Raw genomic sequence first — 17,928 nt, forward strand, 5'->3', positions numbered from 1 at the left:
CGATGTCCTTTCATCAGAACTGGCAAAAGTAACAGATTTTAAGCAAGTACAGAGGCAGGGAATGAGGGGAGGGGAGGAACGAACAAAAAGGAAGGACTGTAATAGGGTGGAAGGCAGGAGAGATTAAAAGACAAAAGGGATGATGGTGCAAAGCGAAAGGAGATGGTAATGGAACAATGAAAGAAACAAAATATGGGTCTAGAAGAGATGTAACTGGGAATACCAGAATCATTAACAGCTGCCTTCCGAAAAAGTGGAGGTAGAGGTTATGATCTGAAATGGTTGAACTCGATGTTGAGTCTGGAAGGCTGTAAAGTGGCTAATCGAAAGATGAGGTGCTGTTCCTTGAGATTGTTTTGAGCTTCATTGGAACAGTCTAGGAGGCCTAGGACAGAAGTCAGAGTGGGAGGGGAATGGAAAATTAAAGTGATGGGACAGGAAACTCGGGGTCAAACTTGTGGACTGAATGGAGGTGTTCCGCACAACAGTCACCCAAACTGTGTTTGGTCTCCCCAATGTAGAGGAGACCGCATCGTGAGCAGCGAATACAGTATACTAAATTGAAAGAAGTACAGGAGCAGGAAATGGCACCGATACAGTTATCAATGTACCGGAAAAAGAGGTGAGGGAGGGGACTTGAGTAGGACTGGAACAAAGAATGTTCCACATATCCCACAAAAAGGCAGGCATAGCTAGGACACATACAGGTTCCTATAGCAACACCTTTTTATTTGGAGGAAGTGAGTGGAGTCAAAGGAGAAGTTGTTCAATGTGAGAACAAGTTCAGCCAGGCAGAGGGGAGTGATGGTGGATGGGGACTGGTTGGGCCTCTCTTCAAAGAAGAAGCGGAGCGCCCTCAGGCTGTCTTTGTCGAGGATGGAGGTCTATAGAGATTGGATGTCTGTGATGAAAAGGAGACGGTTAAAGTGGTGAAGGGTGCAGAAAAGTTGCGAATGTTGGTGGGAAGAGACTGGACAAGGGGAGAAAAAATAGTGTTGAGATAGGAAGAAATCAGTTCTGTGGTGCTAGAACAGGCTGAAATGCTGAGTCTACCAGGGCAGTCCTGTTTATATATCTTGGGAAGGAGGTAGAAGTGGGCTGTGTGGCTTTGGGGGACTATGAGGTTGGAGGCCATGGAGGGAAGATCTCCAGAAGAGATGAGGTCAGTGAAAGTCTTGGAAACGATGGCTTGATGTTCGCTCGTGGGGTCATGGTCCAGGGTGGGGTAGGAGGAGGTGTCAGAGAGCTGGCGTTCAGCTTTTGCAAGGTAGAGGTCTGTTCGCCAAAACAACAATCCTTGTCAGCAGGTTTAATGACAATGTTTGGATCCGAAAGAACAGAGTGCTGCAAGTTCAGAGGGAGGTAGGTTAGAGTGAGTGAGGGGAGCAGAGAAATTGAGATGGCTGATGTCACGCCAACAGTTCCCAATGGAAACATCTAGAGTGGGTAAGAGGCCAGAGGGAGGGATCCAGGTGGAACGAGAAGACGGGAGAAAGGGTCCGCTGTGCTGGGGGGAAGACTTCTGGCCAAAGAAGTGGGCACTTAGGTGAAGGCGACGGAAGAAGAGCTCAGCGACATGCCGAGGTCAAAATTTATTGAGGTGGGGGGCGTAAGGGGATGAAGCTGAGGCCTTTGCTAAGGACTGATCGTTCGGGGTCAGAGAGGGGAAGGGGAAGGGCAGAGAGGACAGTGAAAATACAGCAAGGGGTGAGATTGGAAGAAATGATGGGGTCAGAGGAAAGTGAAGGGGACAAGGTTCCGGAGAGGTGGTGGTATCCAAGAGTTGTTGAAGCTTGCGATCCTTGATGCCTGAAAGGAAGAAAAAAACGTTTCTTGTTAAAGAGCCGGATGAGGCGAAGGATGAAATGGAACTGCGGACCAGGACAACTTTGAGATAGAGTGAGTTGGTGCTGTTGAAGAGAGAGGTTGAGAGTGAGCAGGTGGAGGCGCATGGTGTTGAGCGTGGATCTCGAGGCAACGGGGAGCAGGAGACATTAAATGACAAAAACGATGATGGTGCAAGGCAAAAGGAGATGGTAATGGGACAAGTAAAGAAACACTTGAGTTCAGTTTGCTTGTGAAGTTGAATTGCATGATCACCCAAGGAAATGTATCATCCACACATTGCTTTGGAAAATGTACTAGTTTGCCATTGTAAATGGCAGACAAGTTTACTACCATATATATTGGAAAGTGTGGCTGGTTCTTGTTGGCTTTCCAGATAGGTTAATGTCAATAAACCTTTGCCACTTGGTACTGCAAATGTGTTAACTGGTAGAATTGGCATTTATTGCCTTGGTCACCTCCTTCATCTTATTTACTGTAGCTTTCCTTGGAATAATCCCTGTCAGTTTCAAAGCAGGCTTCTCTCTTGAACCTAACTTCCTGAAGCAGCACTTCAATATCAGAATCTGCAAACGGGTGCAATAGAGGTGGATTCTGTGCCTTGCGTCAGTTGTGTCTAACATAGGTGAAGAAATTGCTTTGCTGTGGCCAAAACTAAGTTAAGTGTTGTGGCCTTTATATCCAGCAACAGCATGCTTTTTTCATCCAAAAGAAATGAACTGCCTGCTTGAAGTGCGCCCCAGTTATGCAAGTCATGCTAATCCCAAAAATGATGCTGAGGTCAGTGATCATAATGTAGGGTGGAAATCCTGTCCTGCCATACTTCCAAATAGGATTTAATTTCCACAGAAAATCCAGTCTTGGAAGTTTCCCCGTACTTAGCGGAGAGAAAATGATCTATCATTTCCTAGCTTAACCCTTTTTCTTTGTTGAACAGAGGTGTAACATTTGCCACTCTCCCATCCTTTGAAGCAATTCCCATTTCCATTAATTTTGAAAAATTATGGTTTGTCCCTCCTTTTTTCTCTCTAACATCCTACATTTTTCTGTGATGGATATAGAGTGTGCCAAGTAATTTTTTTCACTTTTAGTCCCATAACATTTTCAATATAGCTTCCTTTCATCTATTTACTTCCAGTAGCAGCTTTTTAAAAAGAATGTATTTGTTCCTGGGATATGGGCATCGCTGGCAAGGCCAGCATTTATTCCCCATCCCTAATTGCCCTCGAGAAGGTGCTGGTGAGCTGCCTTCTTGAACTGTTGGAGTTCTTGTGGTGAAAGTACTCCCATAGTGCTGTTAGGGAGGGAGTTCCAGGTTTCTGACCCAACGACGATGAAGGAACGGCGATATACTTCCGAGTCAGGATGGTGTGTAACTTGGAAGTGAACCTGCAGGTGATGGTGTTCCCATGTGCCTGCTGCCCTTGCCCTTCTAGGTGGTAGAGGTTGCGGGTTTGGGAGGTGCTCTCGAAGAAGCCTTAGTGAGTTGCTGCAGTGCATTTTGTAGCTGGTATACACTGCAGCCACGGTGTGCCGGTGGTGGAGGGAGTGAATGTTTAAGGTGGTGGATGGGGTACCAATCAAGCGGGCTGCTTTGTCCTGGAAGGTGTTGAGCTTCTTGAGTGTTGTTGGAGCTGCACTCATCCAGGCAAGTGGAGAGTATTCCATCACACTCCTGACTTGTGCCTTGTAGATGGTGGAAAGGCTTTGGAGAGTCAGGAGGTGAGACACTCGCTGCAGAAATACCCAGCCTCTGACCTGTTCTTGTTGCCACTGTATTTATGTGGCTGGTCCAGTTCAGTTTCTGGTCAATGGTGACCCTCAGGATTGTTGATAGTGGGGGATTCAGCGATGGTAAAGCTGTTGAATATCAAGGGGACTAAAAGTCGATAAATCCCAAGGACCGGATGACCTACATTCTAGGGTTTTGAAAGAGATGGCCATTGGGATAGTGGATGCATTGGTTGTCATCTTCCAAAATTCTATAGCTTCTGGAACGGTTCCTGCAGATTGGAGGATAGCAAATGTAACCCTGCATTTAAGAATGGAGGGAGAGAGAAAACAGGGAACTACAGACCTGTTAGCCTCATCAGTAGTTGAGAAAATGCTGGAATCTATTATAAAGGATGCAATAACTGGGCACTTAGAAATTAATATTAAGATTGGGCAGAGTCAACATAGATTTATGAAAGGGAAATCCTGTTTAACAAACCTATTGGAGTTATTTGAGGATGTAACTAGTGGAGTAGACAAAGGGGAACCGATAGATGTGGTGTATATGGATTTTCGATAAGGTCCCACACAAGAGGTTGGTGAACAAAATTAGGGCACATGGAATTGGGGGTAATATACTAGCATGGATTGAGAATTGGTTAACGGACAGAAAACAAAGAGTAGGGATAAACGGGTCTTTTTCAGGATGGCAGGCTGTGACTAGTGGGGTACCGCAAGGATCGGTGCTTGGGCCCCAGCCATTCACAATCTATATCTATTTGGATGAGGGGACTAAATGTAACATTTCCAAATTTGCGGATGATACAAAGCTAGGTGGCAGTGTCAGTTGCGAAGAGGATGCGAAGAGGCTTCAAGGGATCTCGATTGGCTCAATGAGTGGGCGAGAACATGGCAGATGGAATATAATGTAGATAAATGTGAAGTTATCCACTTTGGTAGAAAAAACAGAAAGGCAGTGTATTTCCTAAATGGTGAAATATTGGGGAATGCAGATGCTCAAAGGGACCTGGGTGTCCTTGTACATGAGTCACTGAAAGTGAATGTGCAGGTGCAGCAAGCCATTAGGAAGGCAAATGGTATGCTGGCCTTCATTACAAGAGGATTTGAATACAGGAGTAAAGAAGTCTTACTCCAATTATATTGGGCCTTGGTGAGACCACACCTGGAGTACTGTGTACACTTTTGGTCTCCTTACCTAAGGAAGGATATACTTGCCATAGAGGGAGTGCAACGAAGGTTCACGAGATTGATTCCTGGGATGGCAGGACTGTCTTATCAGAAGAGATTGAGTAAATTAGGCCTTTATTCTCTTGAATGCAGAAGAATGAGAGGGAATCTCATTGAAGCATACAAAAGTATTACAGGGCTGATGCGCTATCAATTACTCATAAAAGACGGAGAGTTAGGAGAGTAACCAAAAGGTTTTTATTAACAAAGAACAGAGCATGCCTCTCGTGGTTGACTGGTTTCCAAGAAGGCAGGGGGCTGCAGAGCAGTCACCTTTATACCTGGGCATGTGGGTGGAGCCAGGGGCGGAGCCAGCTGAGGCATGCCTAGATACAACAGTGTGCAACAACAACAACAACGGTGAACAACAATAACAGTGGTTTACCACAAGGGCTTGATAGGGTGGATGCTGGGAGAATGTTTCCCCCTTGGCTGGGGAGTCTAGAACCAGGGGCCACAGACTCAGGATAAAGGGTAGGCCATTCAGGACAGAGATGAGAAGAAATTTCTTCACACAGAGGGTGGTGAATCTTTGGAATTCTTTACCCCAGAGGGCTGTGGAGGCTCAGTCATTGGGTATATTCAAAACAGAAGTCGAAAGATTTCTGACTAGCAAGGGCATCAAGGGATATGGCGATAGGGCCGGTGAATGGAGTTGAGGCAGCAGATCAGCCATGATCTCATTGAATGGCGGAGCAGGCTCGAAGGGCCGAATGGCCTACTCCTGCTCCTATTTCTTATGTTCTAAGGGGAGGTGACTGGACTCTCTCTTGTTGGAGATAGTCATTGCCTGGCACTTGTGTGGCATGAATGTTACTTGCCACTTATATGCCCAAGCCTGAATGTCGTCCAGGTCTTGCTGCATGCGGGAATGGACTGCTTCATTATCTGAGGAATTGCGAATGGAACTGAATACTATGCAGTCATCAGCGAACATCCCCACTTCTGACCTTATGATGGAGGGAAGGTTGTTGATGAAGCAGCTGAAGATGGTTGGACCTAGGACACTGCCCTGAGGAACGCCTGCAGCAATGTCCTGAGGCTGAGATGATCGAACTTCAGCAACCACAACCATCTTCCTTTGTGCTAGGTGTGACTCCAGCCAGTGGAGAGTTTTCCCCTTGATTCCCATTGACTTCAGTTTTACTAGGGCTCCTTGATGCCACACTCGGTCAAGTGCTGCCTTGATGTCAAGGGCAGTCACTCTCACCTTACCTCTGGATTTCAGCTCTTTTGTCCCTGTTTGGACAAAAGGCTATAATGAGGTCTGGAGCCGAGTGGTCCTTGTGGAACCCAAACTGAGCATCGGTGAATAAGTGCCACTTAATAACACTGTCGACGACACCTTCCATCACTTTGATGATTGTGAGTAGACTGATGGGGCAGTAATTGGCCAGATTGGATTTGTCCTGGGCAGTTTTCCACATTGTCTGATAGATGCCAGTGTTGTAGCTGTACTGGAACAGCTTGGCTAGAGGCGCAGCTAGTTCTGGAGCACAAGTCTTCAGCACGACAGCCGCGATGTTGTCGGGGCCCACAGCCTTTGCTGTGTCCAGTGCGCACAACCATTACTTGATATCTCGTGGAGTGAATCGAATTGGCTGAAGACTGGCTTCTGTGATAGTGGGGACCTCGAGGAGGCCGATATGGATCTTCCACTCAGCACTTCTGGCTGAAGATGGTTGTACATGCTTCAGCCTTGTGTTTTGCACTCACGTGCTGGGCTCTGCCATCATTGAGGATGGGGATATTCATGAAGACTCCTCCTCCCGTTAGTTGTTTAATTGTCCACCACCATTTACGACTGGATGTGGCAGGACTGCAGAGCTTTGAACTAATCCGTTGATTGTGGGATTGATTAGCGCGCTCAACAGCATGCTGTTTAGCATGCATGTGGCCCGATGTTGCAACTGCCCCAGGTTTTTACATACGTCTGGTGCTGCTCCTGACATGCTCTTCTACACTCCTCATTGAACCAAGGTTGGTCTCCTGACTTGATGGTAATGGTAGAGTGAGGGATATGCCAGGCCATGAGGTTACAGATTGAGGTGGAATACAATTCTGCTGCTGCTGCTGCTGATGGCCCACGGTGCCTAATGGATGCCCAGTTTTGAGCTGCTAGATCTGTTTTGAATGTATCCCATTTAGCACGGTGGTAGTGCCATACAAAACGATGGAGGATGACCTCAGTGTGAAGATGGGACTTCGTCTCCACAAGGGCTGTGCGGTGGCCACTGCTACCAATGCTCTCATGGATAGATGCATCTGCGACAGCTAGATTGGTGAGGATGTCAAGTAGGTTTTTCCCTTGTGTTGGTTCTCTCACCACCTGTCGCAGGTCCAGACTGGCAGTTATGTCCTTCAGGACTTGGCCAGCTCGGTCAGTAGTGGTGCTACCAAGCCACTCTTGGCAATGGACATTGAACTCCCCCACCCAGAGTACATTCTGTGCTCTTGCTACCCTCAGTGCTTAACATGGAGGAGTATTGATTTATCAGCTGATGGAGGCGGTATGTGGCAATCAGCAGGAGGTTTCCTTGCTCATGCTTGACCTGAAACAATGAGACTTCATGGGGTCCGGGGTCAATGTTGAGGACTCCCAGGGCCACCCCCTCCCGACTGTATACCGCTGTGCTGCCACCTCTGGTGGGTCTGTCCTCCCGGTAGGACAGGGCATACCAAGGGATGGTGATGGAGGAGTCTGGGACATTGGCTGAAAGCTATGATTCTGTGCGTCTGACTGTCAGGCTGTTGCTTGACTAGTCTGTGGGACAGCTCTCCCACTTCTGGCACAAGTCCCCAGATGTTATTGAGGAGGACTTTGCAGGGTTGACTTGGGCTGCCGTTGTCGTGTCCGAAGCCGGTGCCGAGGTCGATGCCGGGTCATTCGTACAGTTTTATTAATATTGTTTCTCGTAGCGGTTTGTTACAATTGAGTGGCTTGCTAGGCCATTGCAGAGGCCAGTTAAGAGTGAACCACATTGCTGTGGGTCACATATAGGCAAGAATGGTAAGAATGGCAGATTTCCTTCCCTAAAGGACATTAGTGAACCAGATGGGTTTTTACGACAATCCGATAGTTTCATGGTCACCGTTACTGATAATAGCTTTTTATTCCAGATTTGTTTAATTAACTGAATTTAAATTCCCCAGCTGCTGTGGTGGGATTTGAACTCTCGTCTCTTGGTCATTAGTCCAGGCCTCTGGATTACTCGTCCAGTAACATAACCACTATGCTCTTCTACATCCTCTTCAAGCACTCATACAGAACCACTTTCCTCTTCTCCTGATTAAAGTAAGGTTTTTAAGCATTTGTACCATTTGTTAGCTCAAGTGGAAGATAATCTCCAAATGATCTCACCCCTTCCTTGAGTATCCTTTTACTTATCTGCTGATAAACACCCTTTTTCTCTTTTTGATGACTGTTTTTCACACTCCATTTTAGCCTTCCTAATTAATCTTTTTTATGGTTTTCTTCTGTTTCTCTCTCTCCCCCCCCCCCCAACACACACTACATTTATCATATGCCTCTTTTTTTTTTTAAAACCTAATTTTTGCTTTAAACTCACTTTATCTCAGAAACTCTAGCCTGTGCCACATCCTCTTTACTCTTCATTGTAATGTATTTAACCTGTACCTTATCCATCTTTTATTTAAATATCTCCCACTGCAGATCTATTTTTCCAACCAATTACTGTAATCTGTGTAGGACCCTTTCATCCCACTGCAATTAACTAAATTCCATTCCAACACCTTTACTTAGTGAAAATAAAGGAAAAGAGGAACACAGTGAACCAAATTATCTTAGTTATTTCCCAAGTATTCTCCTCCCTTTGTCACTTAATTTTCTTGCTTTATTATCCAGAACAGAGCTTTCTTGTGTAACATACATACACAGAATAAGGAAAAAGTCCTGACTTCATTTTAAGAACCACTCCTGATTTGACCACAAACTTTTGTCTTATCTCAGCCTATAATATAATTCCAAGTCCCCAATTATTGTAACGTTCCTAATGCAAACCTTTCTAAATTGCCTACCAATCTCATCCTTGATTTATTTACCACTAATTGGTGATTTCTAATGTATTCTCAATACCGTATTTCTTAAATGAACCCAAGCAGACTCTGAGCATCACCATCAATAAACATTTATTTCTATGTCTGTATTAAAAGGTGACACTTTACCCCACTCGGAAACACGTATAATGGTGCAAGTTTCAATGCTGAGGAGACTCTTATTTGCTTACGGAAACTGCCTTTCTGCCTTGAGCACAAACTACAGTGAAACCTGTACAAATGGACAGCTGCAAAAAAACAAACACTTACTGACAGTCCCAAATAACTTGCATTATAATAGATACAAACTGCCCCTTGAAACTACAACACTCATAAATTACAAAAGCAAAAAACCAAAATTATAAAAGTAAATTACAAAATCTTTTGTTTCTTTACTTATCCCATTACCACCCCCTTTTGCCTTGCACTATCATCTCTATTGTCATTTAATATTTCCTGCCTTCCACCCAATCACAGACCTTCCTTTTTGTTATTTCCTCCCATCCTTCCTTTCCCTGCCTCTGTACTTGTTTAAAACCTGTTACAGCTGTAACGTTTTCCAGTTCTGATGAAAGATCATCGACCTGAAACGTTGGACGGAATTTTGCCAGCGCTCAGAGTGCGGGTTTGGAGGCAGGACCTCTGTTAAAATCGCAAAGATTGACAGCAGATAGGAAACCCGCTGTCAACCCGCCTCCAAGCGAGTCTCCCAGATGTCGGGTCTGTCAGCGCAGAACTGACCCGACACCAAGCGGCGGGGGAGACAATTCTGGTACTTAATTGGCTTGTTAAGAGCCAATTTAAGAGTCTTTTGAGGTTTACTTGTAATTTTACCTTCTCCCCCGCTGGTTACCCGCTGTTCAGGGAACACGCCAGCTCAACCTGGCGTGTTGAGAGTCTGGTCTGATGTTTGTGAAAAGATGACAGCTGCAGAAGTGGTGTCAAGGATGCCATGTTGCACATGGTGAGTTTCAGAGCAAAGAAAATGTTGGTTACTGCATTTATAATACATATACAGATTTCTTTAGCTTACAAATTTTTAAATCCAACTGTATGTCCAGTGCTATCTCATTGGGAGAACCTCTCTCACCATTGACGGATCGCTTCTGTCATCTCACCTGCAGCTGTCATCTATTCCAGCAACATCGGAGCCAATGAAACAATCAGACCTTGGTCCTCCGAATCCTTTCACAATCATTGCCAACCTCATCACCAACCTTCGCCGCCATCACCTGATGCTGCACTGGACACAGGGCATCAGCCCTTGACAAAATTGCTGCCCGGGAGGCCAGCGATGGCATCACCATTGTAGTGTATGTACCCGTCTACCTTTAAGAGAACTATTGTATGTAACAGTTCACCTTTAAGAGAACTACTTTAGGTGTGGCACTACTTGTTTGGCTTCTGTATACTGTAATACCGACGGTGACCACACCGGTATATAAGTGTTGTGGCATGATTCCTTGGGCAGATTCGCCCTGACCTTCGAATAGTAAAGACCTGTTTGTTTGTTATTCCTGAAGTCTGTGTCGTTATTAACTGTACAACCCACAGACTTTACAGTGGCGACGAGTCCGATCGTACCCTGCGGCAAGACTACCAAAGCAACTAAAGAGCGTCGAAGAGAGGCAACCGCCCTCGTCGTTCTGCTGGAAGAAAACACGAGGCTGCAGCAATAGAAAGGAGGAAGACTTTAGCAACAAAAGCTTCCATCAGCAACAGGCACTGACTACCCTTCTACCACGGTGCGGAGTGAGCCGATCAGCAGGAAACAAGGCGGCCGCGGAGACTGTGAGTAGGGAAAAGTGTAACGAAATCCGGAGGATAAGGGCTGTGCACTCGACCATGGTCGAGGGGGAGCAGAGCTGGTCAGGAAGGCGGGTCCAACGGCGTCGTGAGATAGCCGGACCGCGATCGGCGGGAAAAGCCGGGCAGCGACCGAAGCCACGAAGCGCTGAGACCGGGAGCAGGCGCGGGAAGAGAGAAACTCAGCCGCAGCTGGGGAGGGAAGCACTGGACTGCGTGAGGGCTGGGAGGCGAACGGGAGCCGGGCGTGTGGGAGAGGCAGAGCCGACCAAAGGAGGCTGCGCGAGAGCCAGTCCAGCGGCTGAACTGTTCTCCACCAACGGGGTACCCAGCGCCGGTAGAGCCGTGCGAGCGGGAGAGAAAGACAGAGCCGAGCAAGGGGAGAGAGACTGCGCGAGAGCCAGTCCAGCGGCTGAACTGTTCTCCGTGAAAGGGGTACCCAGCGCCGGTAGAGCCGTGCGAGCGGGAGAGAAAGACAGAGCCGAGTAAGGGGAGCTGTGCGGAAGCCAGCCCAGCGGCTGAACCTGTCCGCTGTGGGGAAAGCGTACCCCTCCCACCAGGGAAGAAACGTGGGAAGCCGCCATTAGGCGGAGAAGACGACAGACGCGGGAGACCGCCATTGAAGGGGCGGGGAGAGAAGGAAAGAGCGGGAAACCGCCATTTTCGCGGGAAAAACCGCCATCTTAGAAATAAATAAATAATAAATAAGAATGTAAAGAAATACTTGTGCTGCTCCCAAGGAAAGGAAGATGCCTAAGCGAGGGAATATTAACGATTTTAATTCTGAGATAGAAGACTGGGCCACGTACGTGGAATGCATCGAGATCTATTGTGAAGCCAACAAAATAGAGGAAGACGACAAAGCGATAACATTGCTAAACTCGATGGGCGCAAAGACATACGGGCTCTTGAAGCGCCTACTAGCACCAGCTAAACCGGCGGATCAGACTTTCGAAGGGATTGTGGCTGTTCTGAAGGACCACTTGAACCCCACACCATTGATGTTGGCTGAACGATTCAAATTCTATGCAAGAACGCAACGGAAAGACGAAAGCAACGCGGAATATTTGGTCGAACTGCGTAGGCTAGCGAAATGCTGCCAGTTCGGAGGGAATCTGACAGAGGCACTGCGAGACAAGTTCGTATGCGGATTGTCCAAGGAAGGGACACAAAAGCGACTACTTGAAGAGAACGACCTCATACTTGACAGGGCTGTCCTTATAGCCGCATCGCACGAAGCCGCAGCGAAAGGAACGGCGGAAATGCAGCTAAAGGCGGCGGCACTCGGGGTGGACAAAATTACCTCAAGTACAACAAAATGCTATCGTTGTGGGAAGACAACACACGACCAGAATCAATGCTGGTTTAAGAACCAAGAATGTAGGAAATGTGGCAAACTGGGTCACATCGCTAAGGTATGCCGGTCAGGGAAGAAGACCAACAACCAAAGGAAGCCACCACAAGAAAAGTACAACAAGGTACACAAGGTGGCTGAGAAGAGTTCAGACGAACAGAATTCAGACTCAGACCCAAACAGCCAGGAGCTGGGTAGTCTGAGAATTCACAATGTGAGTAAGGAAGCTGACCTACAAACTATCTGGGTCATACTAAAAATAGCTGGAGTCCAAGTAAGAATGGAGTTGGACACTGGATCAGCTCTATCAGTCATAAATCGAAGGGACTACCACCGGCTATTCTCTCACATACCCTTAAGAAATACCAAGTTCGTATTGCAGACATACACGGGGCATAAGGTATACCCCATGGGGAAGATAAGAGTCAAGGTGAGAGATAGGGGTAAAGAACACCCAAGAATGAACTTGTACGTATTATCTGAGGGAGGACCACTACTTCTAGGACGAGAGTGGATCAAGAAAATAGACATGGAATGGCACTATCTAAAAGCCATAATGAGTGAGGACTCGGTGCAAGCTATCAGCTCAGATTCTGAAACGGATGACGATAAGACCAACTCAAATATGGAAGACAAGGCTAAAATGAACTTGCCGACTATGGTGGAGAAAACGAAGACATGCATAAAGGCTTATGCTACCGAGAAGAATAAAGCTTCAGAGCAGAACTCCAGTTTGACAGAGAATTCTGAGCCTGTTCAAGTTAAGGACTTATCCATGACGGAAGAACACCGAACTCGGACTCAAACTTATTTCAAAGTACGACAACAATTAGAACAGTTGAGTTACCGTCTCGTACAAGAGATGAAAACAATGGAAAAGTTCTGGGACACCGAATGGGAGAACCTGGAAAGACAGCAGAGACAGCTAGCTCAAGCAAAGAGCGACCATAGAGCCATCGTGACCAATTACCGATCACATCTCCCTTATGATGTTCAGGAGTTAGAATATTTGCATGATCTAGAGATACAGCATAAAGGCAAACCACGGTACACTGAGGATTTTGTTCTGCAATTGGAGATGGAGCTAGTGCAAGCAAGGTTAAGAGAAGCTGAATCGCAGTGTGCACTTAAAGATATGCAGAAAAAAATCTTGGACATGGAAAAGAGAAACGCTTCTTTACCTGATGTGAATAATGTGGCCATGTTGCAAGAGGAGCTTATAGGGGCGAAACTGAAAGAAGCTAAGCAAAGGATGTTGGAACTTGAAACACAGAACCAAATCAGCAGTAACCAGCTATGTCGAGCAGAGAAGGAGTGCTATGGTCTACATGAGAAGGTGCAATATATCTCAGCCCAGAATAAGGGACTACTCACTCAGTTAGATGAAAGTAATCGGAAAATGGCTGAGATAGACTGCAAGAATAAAGAAGATTTGATGGCAGTGAGACTTCGAGAGGCAGATAGCATAGCAGCCTTGGCTGAACTCCAACAGGAAATTGCGGAAGAAGCAAATGAAGAGGAATCTTCAGGAAGCCAGGATGTTATTCCAGTTCTTCTCTACGACTCCTTACAAGCAGAGTGTGAGAAGTTGAAAGAACAGTATGAACAGGCCCAGGCTACAATTCTGGAGGGGGTTAACTCGGCAACCTCCGAAAAGCTAGTTTCAGTAGAAGCATATGAACAACTAAAGGTTGAACATGAGCAAGAAGTCCAAAGGCTGCAGGAAATTCTTGATGAGCTCAAGGCCAAGACAGACTCATCGGTAGAAGTTCCATCCATAGATGAGAAATTAGAGGTGAAAGACATGGCAGAACATGAAAGACAAGATGTCCAAGAACTCATAAAAATATTGAAGGAAACCCAAGACAAATATGAGGCGGCAATGTCCGAGGTTCAACAACTTGAAGAACAGATTCAACTGGGAATCCTTTCAGTGGAAGAAAAGGAAACTGTAAGAAACACAGAGACTGTAAGAATGGTCCCTGAACATGAGCTAGAGAGCATCAGGGCGCAACTTTTCCGAGCGCTGAAAGCCAAAGTACAAGAGGAACAGAAGGTGGAAGCATTGGAGGAAAAGGTGGATGAAATGGAGAAGACTCTGATCCACAGTGTTCCCGTGGAAGAGTTAACGGTCAGCCAACTCCTTCATATGCTGAGGGAAAAGACTCTGCAATGGGAACAATCTGAACACGAGCTTCAATCTTCAACGGGAAGGAGTTCGGAGCTCTCAAAAGTTTGGGAAATAGCTGAGGTTGCAAAACAGACTTTACTGGGATGCCAAAAGTACGCTGAATCGCGTCTATGTGAACAACAGAATGTTGAAACAGCTGCTCCAGTAGAAGGATTGAATAGCCCGATCAATCAATCCCCGAGGGAAGGGGAAGTGTTGAAATCACAAATGAGGTCATTAGTGAAGGATTTGCAGGAAACCCAGGAAGGGCGGGATGAAGATGAATGCATGAAGAAGTCTTTTCAAGAAAGATGTCTAGGGAAGGAACCACAGTCAGCTAACGTCCAGATGGGTAAGGAGGAAGTAGAAGGCCCTCTCGCTGGCCTAACTCAGGACGAACCTGAATATTACCATGACCTGTTGAGTGACACTGAATATTACGAGGATGTGGTCTGCCCAGTTTGTGATGAAAACTCCCAAAGTGCCAAAATCAGGATGAAGCACTTAAAGTCGAAGGAACATAGAGAGTTGGTGGCGCTACAGCTGGCAGCTGATAAGGGAGCCCCGAGAGTCTCCAAAAAGCAGAAAAGAAAAAGAAGAAGCAGAAGATGATAACTATCACAAATATTATCGCTTCTACCAGATCATGCGTGGACCCTATGAAAGGAGTTAAATCAGTTGGGAAGTAGGAAAATATCAAGGCAACCCAGTTATTGTAAAAGTCAGCACTGCTGGTTCAGCAGGACGAAAGTTCAAGCTGTTACGTCAAGAAAAGGATATGGAGGAGTCACGCTAGCAATGTGAACCATCTACACCAAAGAGATGTTGTTCGGACCGAGTCAAGATCAAAGACTGAATCTGTGAACTGTTCCCGCAGAGACTGAACCCGTGAACTGTTTCCCACCGAGACTATGTCTGTAAATTGTTTTATATGAAGTTGAAGATATGTTATGTTTAATGGGGACTCTGTATGTAATAAGCTAAAAAGGGAGGATTGTAGTGTATGTACCCGTCTACCTTTAAGAGAACTATTGTATGTAACCGTTCACCTTTAAGAGAACTACTTTAGGTGTGGCACTATTTGTTTGGCTTCTGTATACTGTAATACCGACGGTGACCACACCGGTATATAAGTGTTGTGGCATGATTCCTTGGGCAGATTCGCCCTGACCTTCGAATAGTAAAGACCTGTTTGTTTGTTATTCCTGAAGTCTGTGTCGTTATTAACTGTACAACCCACAGACTTTACAACCATGGCCAGACTTTCTTTACTTGATGCTGTAAACCCTGGCTGCCACATGATGTGCCACGTTGACACCATCCCACACCAGCACCGTGAAATATCCCTTTAATGTCCAAGCCATTCCATGCACACACATCACTATAGGGGGGTGGTGGCGGGGCGGGGGGGGGCGGGGTTGTGGGGGAGTTATGACTGAACAATCACTGGAAATCAGTAAGACACTTCTCAAAGTACACTCAGATCTGTCCAATAAGGGGCACTTTTTGAAAGAGATTTCACTGTATGACAACACATTACCAGAAACCACATTACCAGAAACTTCACATGGACATTGGCTAAACCTCTCAAGTGCCCACCCTTGTGTGTTGTTAGTTGGTATGCTTGCAGCAGAATGAGGGTGAGTGTGAGGGGGTTGGCTAGGGAGATGGGGAAGTGATAAAGTAGATAGAGAGGGTTGGGTAGAGTTGCAAGGTAAGTTGGTGTCCTAGGGAAGTCTCTTCCGCCCATGGAAGGGAAGAGAACCTCCCTGCGTACTGTGACTCCCTCCATAAGCATATGGAGGGCATCATTGGAAAGTCTGAGTGCAAGAGTTCACCTTTGTGCAGTGATTGTCAGTGTTTTCAGCACCTCAATACTGTCAAACACTGACAATTCAACTGTCAAAATAAAATTGTGCACGGTCCCTTTAAGGAAACCGGCAGATGACGCGTCATCAAATGACATCTTCAGACCAGCTTCCTGTTAATTGGCCGGTAAGCCCTTAACAAGGCCAATCAAGGGAAAATCACATCTGCAGAGCAGAGGCAGCTGGGGGCGGGACTGGAACCCGGAAACCAGCTGACCCGCCCCCATCCTGACACCGCTGAGAAAATCGCAGCCGTTAACTCTGTTTCTCTCTCCACAGATGCTGCCTGACCTACTGACCTATTTCTAGCATTTTCTGTTTTTACTCGTAAATTACAACAGCTTTCAGTGCACCAAGTCAGTTTACAACTGAAAACACCGGACACACAATTAAGTGCGAGGACGCAGTGTGTGATAAAATGGCTTTTGTGTAATGGAGATCTCTTAGCATGCATAGCCACAGAGAAACTCCTGAATCACAGAAACCCCACAGTGCAGATAGAGGCCATTTCGGCCCATCGAGCCTGCACCGACACATATCCCACCCGATCCCCGTAACCCCTACACCAACACACATCCCACCCTATCCCCGTAACCCCACGTATTTAATCCCCCTAACACTAAGGGTCAATTTTATCATAGCCAATCAACCTAACCCGCACATCTTTGGACTGTGGGAGGAAACCGGAGCACCCCCACGCAAACACGGGGAGAATGTGCAAACTCCACACAGACAGTCGCCCGAGGCTGGATTCGAACCCGGGTCCCTGGCGCTGTGAGGCAACAGTGCTAACCACTATGCCACCGTTCTATCTCTGGGATTGAATACTTGCACAGCTCGATCATGGGGCTAGAGGGGTTTCTCTGCCACTATGGATGCTGGGTAAAAAGATCTCCATTACACAAACACCAGGAAGTGATGGTCGAATCAGGTTGTTCTGAACAATGGGCTTTAGTCCTTGACCTTGGTTTCTTAATGCATACAAAAATAAATATCTGCAGGATTTAGCAGCTATAAACAGGAAAAAAATCTTGTCTTTTTAATTTATTTTCTGGATGTGGGCAATAATGACAAGGTCGCTCATCCCTAGTTCACCTAAATAATACAACTGAGTGGCCAGACTGGGTAGCAGTGGCAGGTGTTCCCATCCATGAAAAGACATCAGTGATCCAGTTACTTTTTTATGGTAGTCTGGCAGCTTTCATGATCATTGTCTCTGAACAATTGTGTTTCATGGGATATTGTACAGGCTAAAAGTAAGTAATTTTTGTATTATTTCTTCTATTTTAGTTGGCCTTATCCAGCGGTTCCTCGTGCTACAGCTCTGTGTGCCTGTGGGACAAGACTTCTCTACGGAATTGCTGTAAGAATGAACATTGCTAAATGTTTTACATGTGTTAGACAGTTAATAAATTGAACCACATAAGAGATTAGCGTGCAGAGTTAAAGCACATGGGATTGGGGGTAAGGTACTGTCTTGGATAGAGAACTGGTTGGCAGACAGGAAGCAAAGAGTTGGAATAAACGGGTCTTTTTCTGAGTGGCAGGCAGTGACTAGTGGGGTACCGCAGGGATTGGTGCTCGGACCCCAGCTATTCACAATATATATAAATGATCTAGACGAGGAAACAAGATGTAATATCTCCAAGTTTGCAGACGACACAAAGCTGGGTGGGCGTGTGTGCTGTGAGGAGGAGGGGCCGTGTAGCCTGATCCTGCTCCTATTTCGTGTGTCTAATTCTGTTAGATTCAGGAGATGGTTCTGTGATAGTGGATTGGCGGTTTGGATCAGATCAGCCATGATCTTATTGAATGGCGGAGCAGGCTCGAGGGGCCGATTGGCCTACTCCTGCTCCTATTTCTTATGT

At 46.3% G+C, this 17,928-nt stretch overlaps 1 protein-coding gene across 1 annotated transcript in view; it reads left to right on the plus strand.

Annotated features, from left to right (window-relative positions):
* The window catches only part of cfap20dc (CFAP20 domain containing), a 721,404-nt gene that overhangs the window by 132,878 nt on the left and 570,598 nt on the right, over nucleotides 1–17,928 (plus strand). The window contains exon 4 of the mRNA XM_086001537.1: nucleotides 17,351–17,423. Coding sequence (XP_085857663.1) covers nucleotides 17,351–17,423 — 73 coding nt within the window. The remainder of the gene's footprint in view (nucleotides 1–17,350; nucleotides 17,424–17,928) is intronic.

Source organism: Somniosus microcephalus, chromosome 11, assembly GCF_052327205.1.
Source record: "Somniosus microcephalus isolate GS21.2 chromosome 11, FLI_Smic_1.0, whole genome shotgun sequence".
NCBI lineage: Eukaryota > Metazoa > Chordata > Chondrichthyes > Squaliformes > Somniosidae > Somniosus > Somniosus microcephalus.